Source organism: Cetorhinus maximus, chromosome 19 (assembly GCF_964194155.1).
Source record: "Cetorhinus maximus chromosome 19, sCetMax3.hap1.1, whole genome shotgun sequence".
NCBI classification, from domain to species: Eukaryota; Metazoa; Chordata; class Chondrichthyes; order Lamniformes; family Cetorhinidae; genus Cetorhinus; species Cetorhinus maximus.
Window position 1 is genome coordinate 57,879,636 of NC_135897.1, and position 19,052 is coordinate 57,898,687.

A 19,052-nucleotide genomic window follows, 5' to 3' on the forward strand; every position below is an offset into this window, starting at 1 on the left:
TATTATGTCAAAGTAGCAAAGTAGTAGTTAATGATTATTGCAATACCCTCGGAATCAGTTTTTCGCCTTCAGAAGCTTTAAAATGATTGCAGCTATTTTGCTGGTTAAAATGCTGCTTGTTGGATCATTTTTATCACATATTAGTAATGTGGCTTCTGCAAGCTCATTGGGATGGATTTCAAATATACAAATGGCATGAGCTGGAAAATCCAGCTGTTGCTCTGGAAAAATTACGGCATTTGTCGAGTGTACTCTCGGCAAAGGCCCAGTTTAAGCTCAATGTCACGTGGTAGTTATTCTTCCTCCCTAAGGTTCAATAGTTCAGTTAACGTTTTCTATCCATTTTAGTGAATATTTACAGAGCAGCCTGCTGCTACACCACTCTTACTAAACACCAGAGTGACTGCAGAATATTAGGTTTGCTTAGCCTTGTAATGTACTTTGCTGGTTTTGACTCCATTTTGTACAAGGTATTACAACGCCAATTCACATTCAAAACATGTTTAAAAAGATTGAATGCAGCAAAAAATTACTTACACATTGAAATTTTAAAACAGTGCAAAATACTTATTTAAATTTCAAAATCACAAAAAGCTGATGTGTCACATATGCCTACAACATCATCAATTAGTCCATTGTAATGTAGACTAATAAGACCCTAACATTAAGCTTTGCTCACGAAATGACAACATGAATCAATTTGATCTTTTGAAAAGAAAATATTGTCATTACTGCTGGCAATTCACGCTTACTACACATGCTCAATAAGTATTCATATAAAAATATCAGTGAGGAAACATCAGAACATGCCTGGTTACCAAAACACATTTTATTACTTAATTAATGTTTAAGATTTCAATGAGGTTCCTAGAACAAGTTAGTAAAAAATCTACCCTCAAGGATTCCTTCGAGGTAGAAACACCATTAATCTTAAAGTTTTATCCCAAAGTAATGCTTTTCCTCAATAACTCCAGCAGTGTCAGTTATTCAGAAATTTAGTTGGTTCCAAATCAAGTTACAGAATGCTATTTACATCAGATTTTGCTAAATAAAACCAATTTATGATGTGACGAAAGTAAAATACTTTTCATAATATTTTTCTGGTTTATTGTGAAGTAGGTTTATGGGGGTAAGTATAGTTGGGTCTGTCTGTGTGTGATTTAATCACATTTGGAGTCAAGTAGACTGCAAGTTTGAAATAATCAAATGAAGCTAGGTGCTTGACATGCTAATAAGTAAACTTGGATGCTCGCTTAGCACGTAAGGTGTGAATGGAATTTGCATCTTTAGATAAATTAAGGGACATTTGGATTTCAAAAGGATCATTGTCTGTTTACAACTAGCCATGCAAGCAAGGCTAAGGAATGTGTTTATTTTTCCCAAAGGTTACTGACAATATATAGTGGCAACATTAAAGTTTTATTATGATAAAGATACAGTTTCAAAGACATATACAAAAATAGAGTTTACGTATTAAAAAGAGAGAAACATATATAAAGGAGAATAAAAGGCTGTATGTCAGAAGGACACGTAAGATCTAATAGGTGTGTGTGAAATAGCCTTAATTAGGCCTCCAGCATTTGTGCATAAGTCTGCTATATAACAAAACTGAAGTTGGGAAAAAACCATTTGTAATTCCATTGTCAAGTGGGCATTGTGACAATCAGCAATGGCTTTATGATCATCATTAGACTTTTAGTAACAGATTTTTTACTGAATTCAAATTTCACCTTCTGCCTTGGCAGAATTCGAACCCTGGTCCCCAGAGCATTACCCTGGGTCTCTGGAATACTAGTCCAGTGAAAATACCACTATGCCATCACCTCTCCAGTTTATAACATCTTAATCAGTACCAAGTCAAAGATAAACAGTGATGTAATTGGAGGAATTAATAAGCCAATTATGTGATTACTATTTGCTACTATCCACACCAGCAACTAACCTGGAAAGCAATGAGGGAGTGAGGAAGGGGAAATACAGTATTTGTGGAAGTTACAGGTTTATCTCCAAAAATCCAACTTGAATATCTCAGGTCAGGAAGTCACAATATGTACACTATTCTCCCACTTTTCTGAAATGAAGTATGGGCACCATGAAGAATATAAAGGCTCAGAAACAACTCCATGCAATAGTATTCCTCATTTAGAGAGTGATTTTTTTCTTTCATTACTGCAATATCTTATACATTGAAGCGTGTCTGAGGATATGGTTGTTTTTATATTGGCCCTTAACCTGATGCATCCTTTATCAGAGTTGATGGATTTGCTGTTTTCGATTAGGTTTGTAAAGAACGGATTAACAGAACAGCAAAAAAAAATCTCAATTTAAAGCACCACATCATAAAATATTAATCCATAGCATGACTGGATTTCATCTGCTAATTTACTCCTTCAGCTTTACTAACCAAATCAAGTATTTTCCCATATTACCAGGTCTAGAGCAAATGGTTTACTTAACAGGCTTAACCAACAATTAAGTTAATGTTCCTATTATCGCTAATAATTGACTTCCAGCTTCAGTGCTCATATTCCAAACTCTCCTTAGGGCCCATAATATACATACTTGGATGTGGCTTCCAAGAACACTGCATGAGTAAAAAGTACAATAACTATTATTTAAGTTATGTGGTCACATTTTAACATTGTGACAAAAGTTTAAACAAGAGAACAGTAATTTTGGGTACCATAAGCCACTCCACCACACAAGACTCATCTTCCATCTTCCTCCTAAACTCAAGGGTGCCATATACAGTGCAAAACAATTGTGCCTAATAAATAAAATCTATGGGGTGATGCAGCTAAAGGTACCAGAATTCAGAACTGTTCATTACACTATGTGATGTTTTTAGACTGGCTTGAGTCCCAGTTGTGCAAAATCACTTGCACATTTGACACACCGGTGTGCATTGTATACCACCTTTAACAGAAAACTGTCTCAAATTGCTTCAAAGGTGCAATCAGTTAACATTGGCCTGTAACACCATTATGTGTTACAGGAGTGTGATGGAATACTCCCCACTTGCCTGGATGAGTACAGCTCCCACAACACTCAAGAAACTTGACACCATCCAGGACAAAGCAGCCCGCTTGATTGGCACCACACCCACAAACATTCACTCCCTCCACCAACAACACACAGTAGCAGCAGTGTGTACCACCTACAAGATGCACTGCAGGAATTCACCAAAGCTCCTTAAACAGCACCTTCCAAACCCATGACCGCTACCATCTAGAAGGGCAAGGGCAGCAGATAGATGGGAACACCACCACCTGGAAGTTCCCCTCCAAGTCACTCACCAACCTGACTTGGAAATATATTGCCGTTCCTTCAGTGTCGCTGAGTCAAAATCCTGGATCTCCCTTCCTAACAGCACTGTGGGTGTACCTACACCACATGGACTGCAGCAGTTCAAGAAAGCAGCTCACCACCACCTTCTCAAGGGCAACTGGGATGAGTAATAAATGCTGGCCCAGCCAGCGAAGTCCACATCCCGTGAATGAATGAAAGAAACAGGAGCCTTCAAAGCTTCTTAGAGATGTTTCAACATTTGAACAAAACAACATGGGTGTGATTCCCAGCATGCACTTCATATTGATTTATCTGGCAATTAGCCACCATCATAATCAGAGAAACAATTATATATTTTTAAATTCAACACTTCAATTCCAATTAATAACACTGGAGAGAAAACAGAAACCATTAAAACTCATTGGGAATTTAACACTTTCTGCTGTAACACAACTCCTATTTTTCCATGTAACTTTACTCAACGCTGGAATATCAGGAACATCATGATCTTATAACACAGAAGTACAGCCAATGATGCATTCGCACTAGGTATGCTGAATGCAGTATTTGCTCAGAATTAAATACTGGAGAAATGTTTATTTAATATTGTGGATGTTTAGAGCTTGGAGCTTTTCTTTAACAAATAAAATGATGAGGTGAGCTAAACAATCAGAATTATTAAAGTAGTACTAATCTGGACTCAGGGCCCAAACAGAATAAGGCAGAATGAGACTCCCTTCTTTGGGGAATCTCACTCCACTTTGGAGTCAGGTCAGGCACTGACCTAGACTTTTGCAAACCAAAACCAACATCCTCTGTTTTGTATTCCACTGGTTTGTCCTTATTTTCAAAGGAGTTTCTTGTGCTGTCCTCTAGCCAGAGAAAATTACAAGAATGCTGTAATGTGGGTGCATTTGTACAGTACTGTACCCAAAATATTGTTTTCTGACTTAAATTTCTACAACAGTTTTACAATAACACTGGGCAACCAAATAAACTTTTAGATTGAAGATGCCCTCAGTCTGACTATCTTACAAAGGCCTTCTGCCTTTTTCAACATGTACACAGTAATATTACTTATTGTACTTTAACCTCAACATTATCATTTTCCTTCCCCTCAAATCAATAAGCTTAAAATAAAAGCCAGGATTTCAATTGCCCGAGAGGACTGGGACAGGAACTGGCATACTTTGAAAACAGCATTCCCGTTTGGCATGTCAGTGTCCCAACATCTTCGGGATGTGATGAAATTTTCAAAGTGAGGGCAAGGGAAGGGTCAGTAATCTGCTCGTCTTCAATTAATAGCCTGTTAAGGTCCTTGAGGACCTTCGTAATGGATACGGGAGGACAAGAAGGCGGTTTTCAATTTGTAAATTGCCAAACCAAACAGTCTGATGTATGTTAGTCCACAACTGTGGAGTTCAATGCAGGCAGAAATTGAGGGTTTTTTCCCCCCCAAGCTAAAAATTTTTGACTGGGGGATCTTGCTCCAGGATCGGGTGCAGTACCTTTCAGGTCACCGTTCCTCTAGCTGTTAGCTCTCTAATATGTGTAGCTGCTAGCCCTGCAATAAGCCCTTCAACAAGACAGTAACAGGCCCCAACATGGCTGCTGTCTGCCTCTGCCTCTGCCTCTTGTCCACTGCTGACAGCTCCCACCTCCTGATAACGCTCGGTGCTACTAATTGGGTGCTGAGCTCAACTCCAGCCCAATTAGGGCATTTATATTTGACAACTGCATTCGTCAGTGACACAGACGTGTTTCAGGGTCGGCACCCAGGAATTATCTGGGCGTTGAGTTCCTGACCCAGAATTGAAAATTAAGCTCAAAATGATAATGAAACACCACTTGAAACGTGCAAGTGTAATTTGTGTTTCTAGTTGGAGAAACACCCAGATACATTCTCTTGAAGGAGGGTCTATTTTATGTTGATCAGGTGCTTGAAGCAACTTCTAAGCCATATCTGTTCTCAAAAAAACACCGACTAAAAAGGGCTTCTAACCTCAGCAGCTTCTTCACTTGGCATTCGACAGATGATTTCTTTCAGCAGCACTTACACTGGTGGCGTTGGTTTCCATTTGGATCTAGTGAATTAACAGCTCGGATCTTCCGAGGAGCAACAATCAGCAATGGATTACCACTCCACTCAACTTTGCCCCGCTTAGATGCTGCTCTGCATTTCTTGCCAGGTCTTCTGGACCTAGCTTTCCCAGAAATGCAGGACGCAGTGTCCCTTGGAGAGCTCTGTTGGATCGCAGCAGAGTCAGGGGGAGACAGGGTACACACACTTTTTATGGCACCAGCTGCCGTATGATAAGGTTAAAGGTCCAGTGTGAATGTTAATGAATGGGTGAATGGATGAATGTTGGTGAATGGGTGAATAAGTGAGTGGATAAATGAGTGAATAGGTGGGGTGATAGGGTGGGTCGGTGGGTGAGGTAAGTGGGTGGGTGGAGAGTGTGGGTTAGGCGAGGACAGGGTGGCAGGTGGACGAGGTTGCAGGTTGGTGAGGTGAGGGAGTGGGTTGGTCTGTCAGGGGCAGTCTGGACAGGAGCTAGTCAGATTGAGTCAGGCGGGGTTATTGGGTGGTGGAGGATGGTCAGGTCTGGTCGAGGGAGTGGTCGCGAGGTTGGGGGAGGTAGTCAGAAGGTCGGGAGGGGTAGTATGGTCGGAAGTTGGAGGGGGTCAGGGTGTATTCAGTGTGAGTGATTAGGAGGTCAGTTCTGGAATAACCCAGGAGTTAGACTATGTTTTAATCTGTCTAACATTTTTTGGGTAACTATTTAGATGAGTATGTCCTCGTGCTACTCAGGGATACGATTGCCTATATGCAGGACAGGGGTGTGGACACCTGCCTCAGCAGCCTGGATCAGGAGAAGGCCTTTGACAGAATATCGCACACCTACATGGTGGATGTGCTCTCCAAAATGGGGTTTGGGGACGGAATTCGCAATTGGATCCAACTGCTCTACACTAACATCAGTAGCACACTCTCAATCAATGGGTGGGAATCAGAGAGCTTTCCTATTAAATCTGGAGTCAGGCAGGGCTGCCCTCTCTCCCCTGTCCTGCTTGTGTGTTGCATAGAACCCTTTGCTGAGTCCATCAGGAAGGATCCAGGCATAAGAGGAGTGACGATCCCAGGCAGTGGAGGCACTCAGGTCAAAGCCTCCCTGTACATGGACGATATCGCCGTCTTCTGCTCGGATCCGCTGTCAGTGCGCAGACTGATCCACATCTGCGACCAGTTTGAACTGGCCTCGGGAGCCAAGGTAAATCGTGGGAAGAGCGAGGCCATGTTCTTTGGGAACTGGGCTGACCGATACTGTGTCCCCTTCACCGTCAGGGCTGACGGCCTGAAGGTGCTGGGGATATTATTCGGAGGGACCGCGTCATGCGTTAGAAACTGGACGGAGCGAGTGTCTATGGTGGAGAGAAAACTAGGCATGTGGGAGCAACGCTCCCTCTCCATTGCGGGTAAGAACCTGTTCATCAGGTGTGGGGCACTCTCGCTGTTGCTGTACGTGGCGCAGGTCTGGCCCATTCCTCACTCCTGCGCGATGGCGATCACCCAAGCCATCTTTCGCTTTATCCAGAGGTCGGAAATGGATTGTGTCCGCAGGGACACGATATACAAGCCTCTAGATAAGGGGGGAAAAAACGTGCCCAACATCGCCCTCATACTGATGACCACCTTTGTGTGCGGCTGCATCAAGCTGTGTGTAGACCCTCGGTACGCAAACACCAAGTGTCACTATGTGCTGAGGTTCTACCTGTCCCCAGTGTTGCGAAGGATGGGTCTGGCCACGCTGCCGCGGAATGCTCCAAGTAGTTGGACTATGCCATACCACCTGTCCCTCGTGGAAAAATTTATACAGAGAAACACCTTTGACCACAAGTCCATCAGGCAGTGGTCGGCACGTAACGTCTTAGAGGCCCTGCAGGAACAGGGGAGGGTGGATCCTGTGGGATGATTCCCCGAGCAGACTGTGTAAGTCATTTGGCAGAATGCCTTATCGCCAGAACTTTCCAACAAGCACCAAGACGTAGCTTGGCTGGTGGCGAGAAAGGCCCTCCCCGTCAGATCCTTCCAACACGCCAGGAGTTTCACCCCCTCGGCACATTGCCCTCGAGGTGGCTGTGGTGGGGGCGAGACTGCTGTTCACCTCCTTGTGGATTGTGCCTTTGCAAAGAAGGTCTGGAGAGGGATGCAGTGGTTTCTGTCAAGGTTCATCCCGAGCAGTTCTGTGACACAGGACTCTGTGCTCTACGGGCTGTTCCCAGGGGGACACACCGAGACAAACATCAACTGCAGCTGGAGGATCATCAACTCGGTGAAAGACGCTCTTTGGTCTGCCCGAAACTTGTTGGTCTTCCAGTGCAAAGAGTTGTCACCGACCGAGTGTTGCAGACTGGCACATTCCAAGGTCCAGGACTACATGTTGAGGGACGCACTAAAGCTTGGGGCAGCCGCAGCAAAGGCGCAATGGGGAAAGGTCGCTGTCTAAGGCCTTTCTGCCATAGCACACCAAGGGGCAGGGAAAGGTATAGATCCCGCGGGCTGTACGGCTCACAATAAATGTCTGCATTGAATACTAATTGTATTATAATTGTATTGAAGCACCTCAGAGTGCAACATGATGTATGTTGATAACTCCAATACCATTGTCTGATTGTCTGTAATGACCATATTGAAATGATTGTAATATTCATTGATTGTATTGATGCACCGCGTGATCCGTGTAAAAGTTGAATCTGATTGTACTTTTTGTGATGGCGATTTTGAAATGTTTTGTAATGTTCTTCCAGATATTTTATAAAGTATATATATTTTTTCAAAAATAGTTATGTCAAAACTGTAAAAAAGTCTCAGGCTCTAGCTCAGAGCTGTAGATATTCACTGAGGGTCCCAGAGAGCAGCAGGATTGCCTCTCGGAAGTTGAAATGTCCCAGGCAATTCCTATAGATGTCAGCGTGTCAGGACTTCCACAAGGTCCCAATGTGCATCTTGGGTCATATGTCCAGTCTCTGACAATACGGAGACCTGAAGATCTGGGCCAATATGATTACACTGACCTTAATCAACAGACTCAGTTCCTCTCTTAGAAAAGTGGACCAGAATTATACCTTTCAGAGATTCCATCAATGTTTCAGTTGCAGAATATGCTTCATACTCTGGTACAGTGATACATACCCAGTCTATCTAATTCCTGATCTGAGCTGAAGTATTTGTCATCAACAGGAAAACGAAATAAAGTAAGTTCCATTCATGATGGCGACCCAGTGACCTATCTGATAAACTCCATGAATGTAGATCCCAGTAGAGCACAGGTTCCTTTTCAGCGGTGAAGTAACCTACCAGCACAACAGTTGAGGCTCATCTGACGAATGGTCACTCAGGCAAGGTTGCCTATAATCCAGAACTACAATCCAGCATGGTTCATCTGCTCAAATAAGGAAACTTGCAACAGAAGGGGTGAAATTACCAACCAATCCTCTACCAGACTTGCCTCATATAGATTTCTAAATATCTTAGGAAGCATATGAAATTACAGAACAAAAACATTAGTTCACACATTTCTTCACATCACTTCTCAAATATTTTCATAAAACACTACGTTTCAAATAACTACACTTGCATAACTTTATTTCCTGTTGCCATCCAGTGGAATTTTCTGTGAGGATGTAAATGGGATGTTACACCCAAAATTAAATCCATTTATACCTAAATTTCCTGCGAATTTCATTAACATAGCAGCAAAGTAAAACTAGGTGTAAACAAGCGTAATTTAGCATTAACAATTGGGGCTAAAGAAAGTACCAAACTCATATATTCCTTCCTTTAAGTATGAAAATTAAAGTTTCAAGCCATTTGACTAATACTCATATGCATTAGATGCAGCATGTTTAAGAACATGAGGATGTTACTAACAGAATTGACAAAGGAGAGTTGATGGATGTAGTATATTTGGGTTTTCAGGAGGCTTTTGATAAAGTCCCCCACAGGAAGTTGGTTAGCAAAATTAAAACACATGGGATAGGAGGTAATATACTGGCATAGGTTAAGGATTGGCTAACAGGCAGAAAACAGGGTGTGGGAATAAACGGGTCATTCTCATGTTGGCAGGCTGAGACTACTGGGATACCGCAAGGATCAGTACTTGGGCCCCAGCTATTCACAATATATATCAATGATTTGGATGTGGGGACCAAAAGTACAAGTTCCAAGTTCATGGATGACACAAAGCTAGGCGGGAATGTGTGTTGTGAGGAAGGTGCAAAGCCGCTTCAAGAAGATTTGGACAGACTTAGAAGTGGGCAAGGACATGGCAGATGGAATATAAATGTGGAAAAACGTGAGGTTATCCACTTTGGTAGGAGAAACGGATGTGCAGAGTATGTCTTAAATGGCAAGAGATTAGAAAGTGTAGACGTACAATGGGACCTGGGTGTCCTCGTCAATAAGTCTGAAAGCTAATATGCAGGTGCAATAATGGAACGTTAGCCTTTGTCACAAGAGGATTTGAGTACAGGAGTAGCGACGTCTTGCTTCAATTGTACAAAGCCTTGGTTAGACCACACACGGAGTATTGTGTGCAGTTTTGGTCCCTTTACCTTAAGAAGGATATTATTGCCATAGAGGGAACGCAATGAAGTGAGGAAGGAAGCTGTACACTACAGGAAGATAGAAATAGACTGTCAGGCAGGCAGAAAAATGACAAATGGAATTCAATCCAGAGATAGGTGAGATAATGCATTTTGGGAGGACAAAAAAAGGCAAGGGAATAGTCAGTAAATGGTAGAATACTGAGAAGTCTAGAGGAACAGAGGGACCTTGAAGTGCATGTCCACAGATCCTTGAAGGTAGCAAGGCAGTTAGATGTGGTGGTTGAGAAAGCATATGGGATATTTTCTTTTATTGGCCAAGGAATAGAGTATATAGCAGGGAGGTTAGGACAGAGCTGCATAAAACACTAGTTAGACCACAGTTAGGGTACTGCATGCAGTTCTAGTCACTGCATTACAGGGTGTGATTGCACTGGAGAGGGTACAGAGGAGATTTACAAGGGTGTTGCCATGAATGGAGAATTTTAGCTATGAAGAAACATTGGATAGGCTGGTGTTATTTCCTTTGGAATAGAGGAGGCTGAAGGGAGGTTTAATTGAAGTGTATAAAATAATGAGGGGCTTCAGTAGATTGGATAGGAAGGTTCTATTTCCCTTAGTAGTGAGGTCAATAACCAGGAGGCATAGATTTTAAGTAATTGGTAGAAGCATTAGGGGGAGTTGAGGAGAATTTTTTTTCAGAGGGTGGTGGGGTCTGAAACTCACTGACTGAAAGGTTTGTAGAGGCAAAAATCCTAAACTCATTTAAAAATACTTGGATATACACTTGAAGTGTCCTAACCTGCAGGACTACAGACCAAAAGCTGAAAAGTGAGATTAAGTGGAAAACATTTTTTTTTCCAATTGGCATAGACACAATAGGCCAAATGGCCTTCTGTGCTGTACATTTTCTATATTTTTATTAGTTTGCTGCTAAGAAACATTTCTTCATCTCTGGTCACTTTGGCCCTAGGTTACCTTCCCTCATAGGAAGCTGTATATACCAGTACCAAGAGTTTACCTTATACGGGAGACACTTGTAACTGTTAGTCCAAATCGATCCACTGCATTTATAAATACAAACTAAAATATATACAGATCTCAATACATTCCTTAACATTTTATAAATACATATCAAATATTAAATATTTTATTTTCATTTAGTAAGATATTCCCTAACAGGTTTACAATTTGCAATAGTCTCTAGACTTCAAATCTATGTCCAAATCATGTCATTTTCCCTAATTCTACGCAATTTTGTAAATCGAAACAATAATGTTCACATCTTTAACTCAGCAAACTAATTCCCTTCAATGTATTTCATAGGTCAGTGACTGCTCCTGACCACAACCCCTCTCTTAATTATGCTCAAAGTTCTGCAGCAAGTTTCAACAATTGTGTTCATCTCCCCCCCCCGTTGCCTCTGCCTGACTCTCAATCATGAATGATGCATGATCTGTCTGCATGCTCAGGTTCTTGTATTTAATTCTGTTGTCTAGCTCATTTCACAAAATCACACAGTGCAGAAGAGGCCCTTCGGCCCATCGAGTCTGCACCGACACGTGAGAAACACCTGACCTACCTAATCCCATTTACCAACACTTGGCCCATAGCCTTGAATGTTATGACATGCCAAGTGCTCATCCAGGTACTTTTTAAAGGATGTGAGGCAACCCACCTCCATCACCCTCCCAGGCAGCGCGTTCCAGACTGTCACCACCCTCTGGATAAAAACATTTTTCCTCACACCCCCCCTAAACCTCCTGCCCCTCACCTTGAACTTATGTCCCCTCGTGACTGACCCTTCAACTAAGGGGAACAGCTGCTCTCTTTCCACCCTGTCCATGCCCCTCATAATCTTGTACACCTCGATCAGGTTGCCCCTCAGTCTTCTCTGCTCCAATAAAAACAACCCAAGTCTATCCAACCTCTCTTCATAACTTAAATGTTTCATCCCAGGCAACATCCTGGTGAATCTCCTCTGCACCACTTCCGGTGCAATCACATCCTTCCTATAATGTGGCGACCAGAACTGCACACAGTACTCCAGCTGTGGCCTCACCAATTTATGAGATAGTAAAACTTTGTTCCCTGGTGACATTCTTTCCCCAAGGGCAACTCTGAAGAACAAACATTTCTCCCAGTATTATTTTAATTTTTATTTCTTGCTGCAAGTGTAATCAGTTGCACAACTGTACTTGCTGTTAATGACATTACCACATAAAATGTCCAAGTGACAGTTCCACTACCTAGCTGCTGAATAAGAGACCCTAAAGTTTAACAACAGAATGCAAGGATTAAATATAGCAGTGTGTGGAATTACAGACCGATCTGCCATTAGCTTTTTGCCTGTGTATTCATGTCTTTCACTCATCCAAATGCCTTCATAAATTGGCAAATAGATGGCAAGCTGATCTGACACCAGATGAAGCAAGTGGCGTTTAATATCATTGTTCAGTAAAATGTAGGAGCCTCAAACCTCACCTTTGCACGGAGTCCCTGCGAACTGTGATCTTACAGGTGATCCTATAGGTTTGTTAAATGACTAAAAGCAAAATCTGAAGTAGTCCTCGATGGTTACACAGCGACCGTTGAACCCACAGGTTGTTGACATTATTGGAACTGAAATCTCGAACTAATGAAACATGACTTGGTTTCCTGCAGAGCGGGATTTTACTTTCTCCCCTCACCCCGCTGGGGCTGCAAACCCAGTAAACAGCCGCTGGGCAGGCTTGTAAAAACCAGATGTGGGCTGCTCACAGCCTCTTCAGCCATTCGGTGCTCACTCAGCACCACTCTCCGCCATGTCAGAATGTGGACAGTGTCCGCCCGGCTGGGATGGAGCGGGTGAGATGATCTGCTCCTTGCTTACCGTACTCGATGCCGCTGAAGAGGAAGAGGAGACCGATGGTGATGTTGGTGAGCCTGCGCTTGGTGTGCTGCTCCATCGCAATGCCGCCTTGCCTGTTGCAGACTGGAAGAGCCAACGACTCCCGCGAACAGATAGCGGCTCCGGCTCCGGCTCTCCGCTCAGCCCAGCCCAGCCCACCAGGTGCCGGACTGAGCTGAGGCGACCTTGAGCTGCCAGCCGCGGCCTGCTCGGGCCGCTTATTCGATGTCCCTCAAGCGGCGATGAGTCACCTGCCAGCACCGCTCGCCCCATTCGCCTGTTAATCCGGGATCAGATTGCGCCACCGGCTTTAGCCCCGCCCCGCCCCTTCCCACTTGACCCCCTGCCCCGCCCCTTCCCACTTGACCCCCCCGCCCCGCCCCGCCCCTTCCCACCTGACCCCCCGCCCCGCCCCTTGCCACCTGACTCCCCCCGCCCGTCTGGACCCCGCCTCCTTCATGCCCCGCCCATCCTGACTCCATCCTTCAGACTCCGCCCCTCAGTGCCTGACCCCGCCCCTGTATGCCCCGCCCGTCCTGACACCCCGTTTCCTCACCACCCCCACCCCTCCCCTCTCTCCGCGCGCACACGGTCCGGTCCTGAAGCAGTCCATGATCGAATGCAGCAGGACCTGGACAATATCCAGGCTTGGGTTGACAAGTGGTGTGTAATATTCGTGCCACACAAGTACCAGGCAATGACCATCTTCAACAAGGGACAATCAAACCATCGGCCGTTGACATTCAATGACATTACTATTGCTGAATTCCCCACTATCAACATCTTGGGGGGTTACCATTGACCAGAAATTGAACTGGGCTAGCCATATAAATACTGTGGCTATAAGAGCAGGTCAGAGGCTAGGAATCCTACAGCGAGAACTCACCTCTCCCCAAAGCCTGTCCACCATCTACAAGGCACATGTCAGAGGGATGTAATGGAATATCCTCCACTTGCCTGGATGAGTGCAGCTCCCACAACACTCAAGAAGCTTGACACCTTCCAGGACAAAGGAACCCATTTGTTTGGCACACCATCCACCACCTTAAACACTCACTCTCCACCGCCAACACACAGTGGCAACAGTGTGTACTATCTACAAGATGCACTGCAGGAACTAACCAAGGCGCCTTAGACAGCACTGTCCAAACCTGCGACTGCTATCATCTAGAAGGACAAGGGCAGCAGACAGATGGGAACACCACCACCTGCAAGTTCCCTTCCAAGCTACTTACCATCCTGACTTGGAACCATATCACCGTTCCTTTATTGTTGCTGGGTCAAAATCCTAGAACTCCCTCCCTAACAGGAATGTGGGTGTACCTGAACCACATGGACTGCAATGGTTCAAGAAGATAGTTCGCCACCACCTTCTCAAGGGCAATTAGGAATGTTGGCCTAGCCAGCGATGCTCACATTCCATGAATGAATAAACAATACTCCACCACCTGTAGGCCAGCCCCTCTCTGCCTTAACTCCCTCATTCTGACCCTGTCCCAGGAATCCCCACCCATCTTGACCCCACCCCCACAAACCCACCCATCCTGACACCACTCACTGCAAACCCAGCCATCCTTACCACACCCCCACAGACCCTACCCATCCTGACCCTGGCCGCCTGTAGGCTCCACACATGCTGACTCCATCCTCCTGGTCCCTCACCTCTCCATGTGGAGCAGTCTTTTGTTTGGCTTTAAATCTACACCAGGAACTTTTCTCGTTCACACACTGGGACCCACCCTGCAACCTTACTTTGTTATTTCACTTCTGCCCTCTCCAAGATCATCTTATCCATGAGATCCATTCCCATTGTCATCCAGCTAGGTAGGACTGCTATCACCTGGATCCATTCTTACCTGTGCCAGAGAATCACTTGCAATGGCTTCTCCTCCTGTTCCCACACCATCACCTCTGGTATCCCCGACGATCTATCTGACTCCATTCTATTTCTCATCTATATGCTAACCTTAGGACATAAACACCCAACTCTACTTCACCTCCACCTCAACTCCTCTACTGTTGTTCAATTATCAGACTACTTGTCCAACATTCAGTACTGGATGAGCAGAAATTTCCTCTAAATAAATATTGTGAACATTAGAGCCATTGTTTCTGTCCCCATGTCAAATTCCATTCCCTAGCTACCGACTCCAACCTTCTTCCCTCCAACAGTCTGAGACTACTTTTGTAAAAGTTGAGTTTCTAAGATAAAATTTTTAGCCAAAAAGTAGGGGGTTGACTTTTACTCAAGTAATATTTTTGAGGGGTTGTAATCCACCCGCTCACACTGTTTGACTAGCACAGAATTGCCAGGTCAGAGACTGTTCCTGCCAACCCTGCCCCAAAAGTAGCGCGAAAGAAGCGAACAAATATTTTTATTTTATTATTAAAATTTTATTTATAAATAAATAATAACCTCCATGCAGACAAACATTAATTTGTGTACGCTAAATTCATCAACTTTATTAAATTCATCAAAAAAAAGCCATATATACAAACTTATGCGATTTCATTCAGTTTTTTTTCATGGCCAATTGTCTTCACTAACTGTTTTCTCAACAGCTTTGCTCACTGTTTGACTGGCTGGCATGTCAAAATTCATCAGAGTCTCCATGTTGCCAATACAGGCCATTCTGGATCCATTCTTTTGTTGATGTTTGATTATAAACTGCTGAAATGCTATCAGCCTGTCATCATGTTCTGCTGGGAGATGCTGTGAAATCCTTTGATCTCCCGTTGCAGTGCAAAATTGTTTCTCTTCATAAACCTGGTACACTATCCAGTCCTGGTTTTGAAAACTGCAATGACTAATTTTCTTGCTTGTTTCAGGGCAAAGATTCAGATAGATTAGCAAGAAATGGAGAGTCCACTCAGGCGATTTTGCAACTTCATTTTCCAATTGTGGCCACATTCTAGGCTTTTCTCTGTTTGCACATTTATTCTTAGGCATCTGCTAAGCTGTGTAAAGAGATTCCGCCAATCTCTAATGTTCTTCTTTGATATCTTGAATTCTCCAGCTACTGCACAATTACTACTCTGCAATCTCAATGACTTTAAGTTTGAACTGGGCTGTGTATCTGCTGTTTCTTCTTGGTACCATGTTGTCATTTTGGAGGGTGGGATTGGCAGGAATGCACCTCGCACCAGTGAGGTGGTAGCCTTGACAGCACTTGAAATGGGGAGCTGAACAGTTGCCTTCAATGGTGTGCTATTCTTAGATTCTATCAATGAGTAGTTCTGTACCAGGATGAGTTTGACTTCAGCAGCGAGAGGATGGTAAATTCAAACAGATTGGATTTTTGGCCGAAAGTTGGGAGTCAACTTATAAATTGAGATCAACCATTACTTGAGTATTTGTGGTAAACCAGAAATAAAAACAGAAAAATGCCAGAAAAATGCAGCAAGTCAGACAGTATCTGTGAAGAGGAGCACTCTCTCTTTTCACAGATGCCACCCACCTGCTGAGTATTTTCAGCATGTTATTTCAGACTTTCAGCATCTACAGTATTTTGCTTTTGTATTTGGGACTAAACTTGAGTGTCACATTTGACCCCAAGATGAGCCTCCAACCACATATTCACTAAGACCACCTATTCCCATCTCCATAACATCGCCTGACTTTTCCCTGCCACAGTTCATCTGCTGTTGAAACCATCATTTGTATCTTTGTTATCTTTATTCTTGACTATTCCAAAACATTTCTGGCAGGTCTCCCGAATTCTGCCCTCCATAAAACAGAGGACATTCAAAACGCTGCTGCGGAGTCCTCACTTGCACCAAGTTCAAAGGTTACGGGGAGAAGGCGTGAGAATGGGGTTGAGAAACTTATCAGCCATGATTGAATGGCGGAGCAGACTCAATGGATCCGAATGGCCTAATTTCTGCTCCTATGTCTTATGGTCTTATGGTCTAAGTCCCATTCACCTATCACCCCTATGCTCACTGACCTACATTGGCTTCATGTCAATCAATGTCTTGATCTTAAAATTCGCATCCTTGTTTCAAATCCCTCCATGGCCTCGCCCCTCCCTATCTTTGTAATCTCCTCCAGGCCCACAATCTTCCAAGATATCTGCGCTCCTCTAATTCTGACCCTCTAGAGCATCCTCACTATGTCATTGGTGGCCATGCCTTCATTTGCTGAGCCCCAAGCTCTGGAATTCCCTCGCTGCATTTCTCTACCTCTCTACCTCACTTTCCTCTTTTAAGACACTCCTTAAAACCTACCTCCCTGACTGAGCTTTTGTCCTGACATCACCTTATGTGGCTCAGTGCTATATTTTGTATATGCTCCTGTGAAGCGCCTTAGGGCATTTTATTGCAATAAAGGCATTATATAAATAAAAGTTGTTGTTGTTCTGGCAATATTAATTAACTGCAGATGCAATTTTTTCTCCCAAAAGTAAAACCTTGCTGTAACAGTTCTTTTCCATTTCTGTGCACGTTGAACCAGAACTTTAGATTGCCACGTATTAAAGGGGTTGTCCTTACTTTTTTCCAAATCCAAAACAAAACAGTGGATGGGAAGGAGGTGGGGTGTGGCACTGATAATACTTGTGAAGAAGTCGTCAGACTCTAGGGAGCTGTCAGCAGTTTGAAAACAAACCAACACAGTACCTATTTTCAAAAAAGGCAACAAAGTAGATCTCACTGGAATTACTTCAATTCCATGTAACATAATGGAGTCAATGATTAGGGGCAGAATATTGCCCTTGGCGGGCGGGCTCTGCTGGGGCAGGCGGGGGTGGTTGGAAAGCTAAGCGCTGCCCGCGATCAACACGGCACCGTGATTTCACGCTGGCGGGCCAATTAAGGCCTGCCCAACGTGAAAGGCGGCTGTGGAAGCTCTGAGAAAGGGTGGGCGGGAGCAGGGGCATGATGTCCACCTGGTCCAATAGCGACCCGGCGGCCGATTCAAAAGCGGCCCATGGAAGGATGCTGAAGTCTCCATGGATTCCAGTGCGGTTGGACACAGCAGGTGGGAAGGCAGGTTGGTGAGGCAGTCGGTCCCGTGCTTCTCCGATGAGTGCCTCGCTGCCCTTCCGGAGGAGGTGGCAGCCAGGAGGGAAACCCTTGTACCCAAAGACGGAAGGAGGAGGCCCCCGCACCTCATCAAAAAGGCCTGGAGGAGGCAGCATCCAGGGTGAGCAGCCACAATGTTTTGAGGCGCACATGGGTGCAGAGCTGGAAGTGCTTCAACGATCTGCTGCGATCAGGAAGGGTGAGTACTGTGTTGTGCGGTGAGTACCAGGATGCACTCAAACCTGTAAGCCCACACACCGGCAATGACCTCAGCCGGTCAGTGTCAGTGTGGGAGATGGATTGGGCACCCAGTATTCCAACTAGATGCCTATCCATTAATGGTGAGCAAGGAGGTCCGAAGCGACCTCAGGTTGGCACACGAGCTGCCTGTCATCTCTGCGGGCTCCTCTCAGGGCGCTCCATATCAGGGCAGCAGCTCCTCTGCCCCTCTGCCAGTGACCATGGCATCTGATGAGGCTGTGGCGGCTGGGAGATGCCAGCCGTTGCATTGGCCATTCCCTCCCAGGCGGGGTCAGCACAGGCTCCACGGGCCAGAGCACGACTGCTAAGGTCATCAAGGCCAACAAGACAGCAGAGTCGGCAGGCTGTCTCCAAAGTGGTGCCAGCTAGGGGGGAGCACCTAGACGTAGCACCCGCAAATGTAAATGTAAAGCGCCTTAAGCACGAGACGGGCTTATCATGGGTGATATTTTGTTCCCTCATTTTGCTTTAACTTTTTTAATGGTGTGATTAGCAATACCGATTTATGTTCATTTCAGCTATGTTTCATATGCAGAATTAAATGAGATTTTATTTTGTGCTATTGGCCTCTGTATGCTTCATTTGTTTTGTAGATGCAGGGTAAGCCATTATGTACTGATGGACATGTGTCTCCTGAAACTTCATTGCACAGGCACAGAGTGTATGCTGATGGCCAAGGAAATGGTCCTCTTTGGATTCAAGTACGCAGCCTGCAGTCCTCGCATGTGGTAGTGGTTTTTATTTGGTAGGCTAGCTGAAGGAGCGTTGGATCAAAGCGTCCCGGCTGTCCCTGCCTCCCTGGAGGTTACCCAGGTCTGCATCCATGCCCTCAGTGTTCTCACCGTGCTCGCCCTTGGACTCACTACTGGACTCATCATCTGTGGCCTGCGCAGCTGCATCAACATCCTCTTCCTCCACTGGGTCCCCCCTTGTCAGTGTAGATTGTAGAGAATGCAGCATGTAACCATTATCAGTGACACGCGCT

General features: G+C 44.7%; 1 protein-coding gene across 2 annotated transcripts in view; it reads right to left on the reverse strand.

The window, feature by feature from the left end:
- Positions 1–13,082, reverse strand: part of mfsd8l1 (major facilitator superfamily domain containing 8-like 1) — a 66,252-nt gene extending 53,170 nt beyond the window's left edge. For both annotated transcript variants that reach the window (XM_078563867.1, XM_078563868.1), the window contains exon 1: positions 12,767–13,082. In XM_078563867.1, coding sequence (XP_078419993.1) covers positions 12,767–12,842 — 76 coding nt within the window. In that variant the 5' untranslated portion in view covers positions 12,843–13,082. The remainder of the gene's footprint in view (positions 1–12,766) is intronic.
- Positions 13,083–19,052: the final 5,970 nt, after the last annotated feature.